This window comes from Passer montanus, unplaced genomic scaffold, assembly GCF_014805655.1.
Source record: "Passer montanus isolate IOZ18808 unplaced genomic scaffold, ASM1480565v1 scaffold78, whole genome shotgun sequence".
In the NCBI taxonomy this organism is placed as follows: Eukaryota; Metazoa; Chordata; class Aves; order Passeriformes; family Passeridae; genus Passer; species Passer montanus.
Window position 1 is genome coordinate 1,737,209 of NW_024373034.1, and position 9,968 is coordinate 1,747,176.

Below are 9,968 nucleotides of genomic sequence, written 5' to 3' on the forward strand. Positions count from 1 at the left end.
GAGGCTTCAAACCCACAATTTTTTCCTTCCAGAAAAATGCCTTGCTCTCAACATCACATGCTGTGCTAAGTGGTTTGGGATAAACCCAGCATTTTACACATCTACAAAACCTTTGACAGCAAGGAATAAAAATTTGCTTTTAAATATGCCAGAGCAAGTGCAACACAAGAAAAATGGTATTTCCATGGTGTAGGGGTTTACACACTTAGCAGGAGGGAGGAGGACATCCAGATTTCAAAACTGATCCTTTATTGTGTTTGCTGAATGTTAAAGGCACAAACTGACCTGAGGACAAGATACATTAATGGTTCACAGTTCCCAGGCCACCAGCTGTTACTCTGTCTTCTTCTTGTCCCATTTACCATGTGCCTTATCTACTCTGCCTTGCTGCTTCCATTGCAGTCTCAGGCAATGTGAATTCTTCAGGCAAAGGCACCCTTGATGCTTCCAGGTGAGAGCTACACACAAACAGAGATTTGAACACACCTGCTGAAAAGCAGAGGCAGTTTTCCCTGTCTGACCACGGGTTGCAGCTGTGAGAGGCCACTCACAGCCCAGGAGCTGGGTTTGTGTGCTCTGCAGAGCAGGAGGGGAAACACCTGATCATGTGAGAATACCAAATGTTTACTCAGTGGGATGTATCTGAGCAACTCAAACACTCTGTGTGTTGGTAACATGCCCAGCGGAGCACAAAGCTCACAGAGAACCATGATCCACCAGAAACCTCAGAGGCTGCCTGTGGGGCATGTAAGTAATTGTGACTGACAGTCTCCGTTCAACCAGCCACTGTTCTGGTGGGATATGGATGCAGTCACCTCTCCCAGATGTGCCTGTCCAGGTCCTGATCCACTCTGGAGGTACCTTACAGAGCATGATCCAAAATATGAAGGGAAGAAGAAACTCAAGATCTCCGGCAGAGAGCTGCTGTCAGTTCCCATACAGGTCTTTGGCTTGGAGCAGCTGCAGGTGCTGGAGATGAGCCCAGAACGAGAGAGCTGCCTGAGGTACAGGATGGAGCTGCTTCCCCAGGAGATCGGCCGCCTGAGGAATCTCACCTGCCTCTATGTGGACTCCAACAACTTGAAGAAAATCCCTGCTGAAATTGGCACTTTGAGCCGCTTGGAGAGGCTCACTCTGAGCAACAACAGCCTGAGCTCGCTGCCTGCAGAGATGGGGGCACTCCAAAGGCTGCAGAGCCTCCACCTTGCTAACAACAGCCTCACTGAGTTACCTGCACCGCTCTGCCAGCTGAGGAGCCTCACCTTTCTGGATGTGAGTGACAACAAAATAGATACCATCCCCTCCAGCATTCGGCATCTGGAGAAACTGGAAACATTGCTATTGCTATTTAACTCACTGGAGAGCCTTCCTGAGGATGTCTGCCTTCTAAGGAATCTGCACACACTTTGGTTAGGAAACAACCATCTACGGTCCCTTCCAGCAGCCTTTGGGGAGCTGGTGAACCTGGACTGGGGATACAACTACTGCTCATGCAATTTTGAGGGGAATCCACTGGAGAGTCCTCCCCCTGAAGTCTGCAGCAGAGGCCCTGAAGGGATCAGAGACTATTTCTTATCACTTCGTAGGATTTGGAAAGACTAAACCACTGGTGTCAGTCCTCTTGAAGTGACTGTGATGGATTTATCCTGTGCAAATCATCTGCACAAGCAAAATGTGTTTCAGACAGAAAGGTCTGGTGAAATCATTCTATGCATTCTATGGAGCTCAAAAGCTTCCTCTCTTCTGTAAGGTGATTTCTCTGCTGGCAGTCTTTTTTTTTTTTTTCCTTAAGTATTGAACAGTGGTCTACACCTTTCAAAAACTCATCCAGGGACATCTGGAATATTTTATATTTTTTTGTATTTATAGTGGCATAGATTTATCTCAAGAAATGTTGCAGACAATCATGCAGTCTGAGAAAATAAGCAAGTCTGAAAGGATAGAGTCAGGTAAACAAGTGGTATGTAAATAGCAATAATCTGTACTCTTTGTTTGTACACTGTGTTGAGGCTTGAGTCTGGACTGGAAGTAAATGCAAGCTGAGATTTCTGGAAGCTTTTAAGGTCATACTAGTGAATTTGGCTTTGCTTCAGGTAGCCCACAATCTCATCCTTTTTCCTGGTATTTTGCATGAAACACAGAGGTTGAATCAGCTCAGGCTTCTGTCTGGCTCTGGATAAAAAACAACCTGTATTCACGTCCCACAAGATGTTGTGCAAACAGTGTCTCCAATCCTTTGGCAGGATATAGTGTATTCCTCCTGAAGAGCAGCATCAGCTGGCTCTGCAGAGTACAGTCAGGGCTGTCACACTCTCTGGAGGCATCACGGACCTGGGCTTGATGTGCTAGCCCATCCAGAGCAGACCTCAGAGATACAGCTCCTTGGAGCTTGGTGATGCACAGGGGTAGCCCAGATTTAGAGCAGGCAGCACTAGCAGAAGAAGTTTCCACTTTTACTGAGTCTGGGAAAGTGTTCAGAGCTATTAAAGTATGAGTATGCAAACTTCCTGCAAGGGAACATTCTGAGAATCCCTGTCATAATCATAAAAGGCTTCATCAGTGTTACATTATGGAAATTTGCTGAGACTCCTTTCTGCTTCATTTTGCTCTTTCTTCCCCCTATCATCAATGTTTTCCTCCCACCTCTCTTTAACTTTGCTCTTTGTGGGCGTTTTCTCTGTGGCTACACCCTCTGACATTTATGTTTCATTATTTTCTCATCATCAAAAGCCTCTCATTCCCTTATAAATCCTTTTCTTTGCCCTCTGTCTCCTTTGTTTCCTAGGTCTCCTTTGACCAACACACAGAAAGATGCAGTTTTGTGTCTTTCCTGGAAGGAAGGGCTGAGTCAGGCCTGGTGGGAGCTGAGCATGTTCTTACAGCATTCAGAGAAAAAGGGAGAAAGGCAGAGGCATTGGTACACAGGCCATTAATTCTCTTGTTCAGTGTCCTGTCATTTTCTTCTCCTTATAGCAAAGATCAGCACAAGGAGATCTGAATCAATGCTGAATTTTTTCTGGGTGACAGAAGCTCAACTCCAGATATGCTTAACACAAACTGATTTTTACATTGCTCTGCCCCTGACCTCTGTGAATTTTTCAAACCAGCTGTGACTTTTTGGTGTCATGGTAACCACATTCATTATATCAGTGGGCTATCACACACAGATAAATGAGTGCATGACAGTAATGGGCACACAATTACATCACACCAGGTCATTCGGTTTTTCTGCAGCTGATTATTTCTAGGACGTGTGACATGGGAAAGAAAGGAGTAAAAGGACTGCGGTGCCTTGCTCAGTTGGATCTTTCTGTGGCAGCATGGAGAACTGGAGATGAAAGAGAAGGACAATGAACTTCAAGACTTTTCCCATTCAGGTTTTTTTTTCAGAGAAGATTTGGGACAGTGTGTGAAGTAGCTCCTGCAGCTGATACCAGCTCAAGCAGAGGCTGTATCAAGGTGGCAACACTGAAGATGTTGAATGACTGTGGTCTCACTCCTGTTCCTGTCATTGGTGCATTCTCCAGACTCATACAGGTCTTATTTCCCCACTATTTCTGCTATTTCCCCATTTCTATCACTCCATTCAATATGTGCAGGCATTGGACCTTCCTAAAGCTTGCCTGGTACAGGACATGAGGTTAAAGTCAGTATGAGCAGTGGGGCCTAAGTAAAGACAAGATTATCACCCTGGTTTTGGGCATGTGTGAGAAATTCTAGTAACTGTGGTCTTTTTAGAGGATTGAGTGTAATACACAAAATCCTTCCAGAGCATCATCTTACACAGGTACTAAGAGGGACAAATTTCTCATGCCCCATGTCAAGCTCTTCAGGTTCAATGTTGCTGTTTTTCTTCTACATTGCAAAGGGATTGGGCTTGAGGTTCCATGTCCAATTTTGACTGCCTTTCCCTTCTGCATCTTGGTTGGTGATTTCTGAAAGGCAAGTTGAAGCTGACTTCACCTTCTTTGAGGACTGCAAAGCAATTTAAAGCTTTCACTTTTGGTTTTAGCCAATCAGGATTCACACATTTTGTTTAACTAATCCTCTCTCCAAAACCCACAAACATAATTTGTGAAGCCTGATTGTGTGTGTTAATAATACACCTGTCATAGCTGGGAGTAAATGGAGCTAAAAGGTGAGTTTAAAAAAATCCTTAAAAAACAATGGCAATATTGCCATTATAATTCTCTAGTCTGTTGGGAACAAGAGAAATTCTGTGAAACTAATGCAAGTGAGGGCACTTTGACCATGTCATCAAGCTGTTTGAGCAGACTGAATATGTTACTGAGATATGTCCTGACACTGTGCTGTCTGTTACCCCTTCCTTTCCCTTTGTCCTGATTGCTCCCAAAATCCCACTTCCAAAATGGAAAACCCAATAGTTCATATTCTTTGCAGTATTCTGGCATCTGTGTTAATGACATAGTTATGCAGAGTAATAAGTAGATCCTGGTGTTGTCATTAAGATGGCATTAAAATCTAATCTCAAACTGCTTATCCTGTATTTGTTGTACTTTATGTATTGTTTCTAAGCATCCTCCTTTGCTTGTGCTCATTAAAACTTGAAATGTCAATATCAGAGAATGGTAAACTGCTAGGATATAGGCCCCTGGTGAAAAGACAAGGATAAAATCCATACTCAGGGGTTGGTGGGAGGAGGGAGAGAGGGAATTGTTAAACCTGTCATTCACTGTGGATGGGAGTTATGCTTGCATTTCCCTTTACCCTGTGTTGCACTGTAAATAGCCTGGCCTAGGACAGCATCATCCCCTGGAACCACATGTGACTTCCACTGGAAAATTTTGAACTCTTGCAGCAGAGTAGTAATGAAATGTAAAAGCAGTGAGTGGAAATAGCTCCAAATAGAAATTCGGGGAAATATTATGTATAAGGGCAGAGGGCTTTTTAATTTAACATACAAGTACATAACACTTCACAGGCTGGTAGCTCGAGGTGGACAAGTTCTGACTACAGATAAGCTGCATATTTTTAATGCTGGAGAGTTCACCTCAGGATATGGCAGATTCTCTACCCCCTGAAATCTGAAAACCCCACAGTCTCACTCACCTGAAGGTGTGACTGTATAACGCTTGCATTGTTTTATGCAAAGTCAAATTTGCAAAGGCTCCTTCTGTCTTTAAACTATATGTTTACAACCTATGGCTACCATAAATCTAAAATATTAGATCCCAGAATTTACTTATTTCTCCCTCAATTTGCCTTTATATGAAATTCAGTTTTTAATGGCTATGAGCAGTACTTAAAAAGTTGAAGGTTCCCAAGTTTCATGATCAGGGGTCTTGTGGCCAGTCATGGAGCCTCTGAGCAGGCAAAACAAAAATGAAAAAGCAATTGCTGTTCTCCTCATGCCTGTTGGAGTCAGCAGCAGATTTCCAAGCTCACAAATGAAAGGTTGATCCTAAATTTACCTTGAGTGGACTTCAACACCAACCAGTTTTCCAATTCTTTGGAAGGTCTTGAGGTTGATCAATTGGACATATTGCATAGTAGCAGACTTCAAAGGAAACATGACTTTGCAGACTGCTAGAAAACAAAGGACACTGCATGACTGTCCTACATGAATGACAAACATCTGGTATCAGAGAGTGGTAGTTTGTGAATGTGCTGTTGTTGGGGAAAAGGCCATCCTCATCAAGAGAAGCCACTGTCCCTGCTGGCTGCATGGACCCCAACACCACCTGGCCTTCTGTCCTCCTCTGGGCTTCTCTGGGCTCTGCAGCCTCATCTCAGAACTCGAGAGTCCAACTTCAGCAATGACAGTCCTCAGGTGATGATCCTCAGGTGATGCAGCACTGAGTCAGGTCTGACAGGAATGCAGAGGATCAACAGGTTTAGTAATTATTGAATGCAAATGATTCCTCACTGCCAGAGGAACCACATACACTGGAACATGTTTCCTTACACCTGGGCGATGGTACCACAGGAGAAACAAAGCAATCTATCATTGACAACTGCCTTGTCCTTCAGCACATTAAACTGCAATGAAAGCCTAAGCAGCTTATCTAGTGAAGATCACTCTAAGCCATACAACGAGTGGGTTTTGACTCCCCAGAGTGTTCTGCCCACGAATCAAGAGACAGTGCTGCTTAAATAAATGTGATAACCAAGCCATTGATTTCTTATGTTTAATAAAGATCTCAGCATTCATCAATAAGCTTTTTATTTTTCTGCCACCCTATGGAAATTATGAAATGTGTTGCTATTCTCACTTCCATGCAAACAACTTTCTTTGAACAGTTCAGACAGCAAGAGGGGGAGAGACTGCTTCCACAAGCAAAGCCCAGATGGAATAACCCACACTGAGATTTTGTACAGAAACTCAGTTGGTATTGCCAGACGTGAGACAGAGCCAGTCTGGAGCTCACGGGTGCTGAGATTCCCAATGAGATTCCACTTCCAGTCCTTTGGTGCGTGAAATTTATGAAGACTTGCTTTCAGCAGGATGCACTGACTCCTGCATCAAAGGTATTGATCCAGCTGAGGTCAGGCCATTAGCACAAAACTGTGTCTAAGAAGAAATCTTCCAAGTGCTTTTAAAGTCTCACTGTTAAAAAATTCAAACTGAAACTTCTAATTATAAAGAAAGCTGCTTTTTGTTTGTTTTGTTTCATATTCCCTGGAGACTTAGATTATTGTACTTTTGTTTGCCAAAAGTCCATTAAATACATGAAGCTTGTTGAAGAACTTCTTGTGAGACTTACTAAAGTTAAATAAACACTGAGCCTCCAAGTCCTTCTGCTCTGGCCATGGTTTTTTACATCTCAGGTAGTCCTCTTCTTCTCTGGACTGTTGCTGCACACCTTTTTCTTGAGCTGACACATCCAAAACAGAATATGACATGGTATCTGTAGCCTATCTAATGATAAAGGAAGGTCTGTTGCACATCTTTAATGTTATAAGCCTGTTTCCTCACTCCTGCATGGTGGCAGTTTCTTTTTCTTTTTTTTTTTTAACAAGGAATTCACCTTGTCATCTACTGCAATTACACACTTTGCTACAGAGTTGCTATTGGAAAATTTTGGTATTTGTGTATAGTGTAAACTGAAGTCTGTGGCCTTGCACTTGTCCCTGCTGAATTTCAGGTTCCCCTTTCCCACCCCAGACATGTTATACAATTCTCCCAAATCATTCTGAATTCAAACCCTGTCCTCCTGCACTTAGGATGTCTCTGAGCGTTATGCCATCTGAAAGTTTAATAACCATACTTTCTTTTCTATCATCTAATTCATTAATGAAAGCATATGCCAGGACTGTATCCAGAAGAGACCTGGCTGAACTCCATTTCTGCATCCTTCCACTCTGACAAAGCACCATTGATAACCTTTCTGATATGTTATCAAACCAGCTTTGCATCCAATCGATCACAGTCTCATCTAGACCAGGCTGCCGGGGCTCACTTATGAGAATGCCACCTGCAGCCCTTTTGAAAACCTTAGTAAGGGGGTAAGATTTGTGACAGCTACTTCTCCTTTATTCTTAAGACCTGTTACATTGCTAAAAGTGGATATTAGATCTGTTCAACACAATTTATTCTTGACAAATCCACATGGGCTACTTGTCCTTGCTGCTACATGAAGCAGCTGTTTCACATTTCAAGCTGTGACTTGTTATCTTCCAATGGCTTATGAAATGTGCATTTGTTCCAGAATCTGTGCAAGTCTCAAAGGCAGGTGAGGATCATTTCCCATCCCTATCTCCCAACAAGAAATTAATGCAACAGCCACTTGCTGTTTCAACCTCAGGGGAAAAATTCAGGGCTGGTGGGGGACCAGGACTGCCGCAAAGCTCAGTAAAGCACAAGCACATCCAGGCTGGAAGGATTTGGTAGGGTCTGTTCCATGCCATGAACAGTCCTGATACGCTCTGGGTAGCCCCACAGTGGGAGTGGAGGGCTACTCTTACAGTTTGGGAAATGCAGCTCAGAAACATGTGGGATAACACTAATTTCCATTGCCTACTTGGCTGCTGTGCAGAGGACTTCAGTCTGGTCATGACTTGAGGAAAAGACAGTCACTGAGGGGGGGGAAAAGACACAATTCTAGAGGTACCTAACCCATTTTGGTCTGTCCTGTTAGCTGGGAGCTCTCCTTGACTTTTTTTCCTGTGTCCTATTTTCAAATGGATGTCCTTAATCCTATTTCTCAGACTCAGAATGGGCCTGAGCAGCATGAAATTTCTCAGAAGGCAGCAGGAAACTGAGAGTTTTGATCCTGAAGTAACTAGCTTCAGTTGCTCACAGCATGTGTCTGTGTGTGTTCCCTGGGCAGCTGTGTCAACTGGATGAAATCTGCACCCTTCCACTTGTAAAAAGGCTGTGGCTGAAACATCTTCTTTTGATGTAGTTGAAAGGATTCCTTTTTGTTCTCAACACTAGTGCTGCCTGTTAGGAGGATGTCCCTTTGCATTGGATCTGTATGTTCAGAAAGAATAAGGGGAGGAAAAATTATCTCACATGGTTTAAATATATGCCAGACTGATTGCTCCTGCATAATTTTCACACATAAAACACTGTTGCACTTCAGTTATTTCTAAACATCCACACAGTGATAACAGCAGGGTTCTGTGTCTATATTATTCTGTGTCTAAACTTTTCAATTGGCAAAGTTTCCTTTTCAGGTCTAAAGTAGGCCTTAGCCAGACTGAATAACTGATTTGTTCCTAGAGCACTAATGAACCTAAATTATTCTTCATACAATTTTTTTTTTCAACTACAAGGTTCAAGCACTTTGGGCATGCCCTTGATTCACTCTTCTGTTCAGTGGTATCTGGGTTTGCACAACTGTGAAGGGAATATGGGACTGAGAAGGCAGAGCTTCTCTGAAGACTCTTTTTGAGCTGATAACTCTCAAAAAGCTGCCTGCTCTTCCAAGGACTTAGACTTGATGACCTTGCTTATGATTTCCAGTTCTGTGTTCCCAGTTGTCTCTTAGTTTATTAGATGATATTGCTTGTTGGGAACATGCTAAACTGATGCTCTGTATATCTTTTTTCTGTTTGAAATGTTATTTTTCTTTAGCTGTTTGTTCTGTTCTTTGTATTGTACAGGATGACTAGTTCTGCACAGTTCTGCCACATTCTGCACAGTCATATACACTGGGATGTTTTGGTTGTTTGCTAGAAAACTTTTGATGATCTGACTGAATGAAACTATTAAATAAAGTAAGTTATATTATTTCATGTGTATGTGTATATAAGGATTCTGCATTCTCATTCAGCAGAGCCATTAGGCAGATGCCCTGTACAGATCCCAGTCCTTTGCTCTGTTTTAATATTCAAAGCACTTTATAGACTCTTCTGGATGTCATTGTGTTCATGCCAGACCTTCAGAGAGAAAGGATAATAATGGTCTGACATTATACAGGAAAAATAACATTTGCTTTATTTGAATTAGGTAGATTGTCACTGGAAATGTCTTGCATTTCAGACTGGTAGAAAAAGCATAAACCAAAATGATTTTTCTGTCTAGAGAGCACCACATAGGGTATTCTGCAATTAATTTTCAAAATCAAATGTGCTTTTTAGTTTAAAAATCTTCCCTTGTCCCGTCTCAAATAGATTTAAATAAGAACAGTGCTTTATTTCAGAATTATCAAACATTTGTTAGTAACCCAAACCATTCTGTGATTCTTCAGTGTTACAGTGGCACCTTCTACCTCCTGCCCAGGCTGCAGCTCCCTCCCAGCCCAGTTTCTTCTCTGCCCATTCCATGTCATCGTGAAAAATTTTCTCTTCCAGGCATGTTTAGTTATTCTAAGGAAGGTACAAGCTTTTCCCTTCTTGGTGCTTTTACCTGGCCAGGTGGTTGCATCCACCGCAAAAGAAAATCAGCAGGGCTGACTTTTTACTTCTCACCACAGCCTTTGAAAGGAAAACACATAAAGGACATGTGAGTATTTCTCTGTGTGAGAAATTCCTTCTCTTTTATACAATATCCTGCTCTCCAG

General features: G+C 42.6%; 1 protein-coding gene across 1 annotated transcript; it reads left to right on the forward strand.

Moving 5' to 3' along the window:
- The first annotated feature begins 801 nt into the window (after positions 1–801).
- On the forward strand, positions 802–1,602 carry LOC120512793 (leucine-rich repeat-containing protein 30-like). The gene has a single exon (XM_039731504.1). It carries the CDS (start codon positions 802–804, stop codon positions 1,600–1,602), a length of 801 nt encoding a protein of 266 aa, XP_039587438.1.
- The last annotated feature ends 8,366 nt before the right edge of the window (positions 1,603–9,968 follow it).

What these genes read in the sequence shown, in the direction of transcription:
- LOC120512793 (XM_039731504.1), top strand. Translation starts at nt 802, where the DNA reads ATGGATGCAGTCACCTCTCCCAGATGTGCCTGTCCAGGTCCTGATCCA.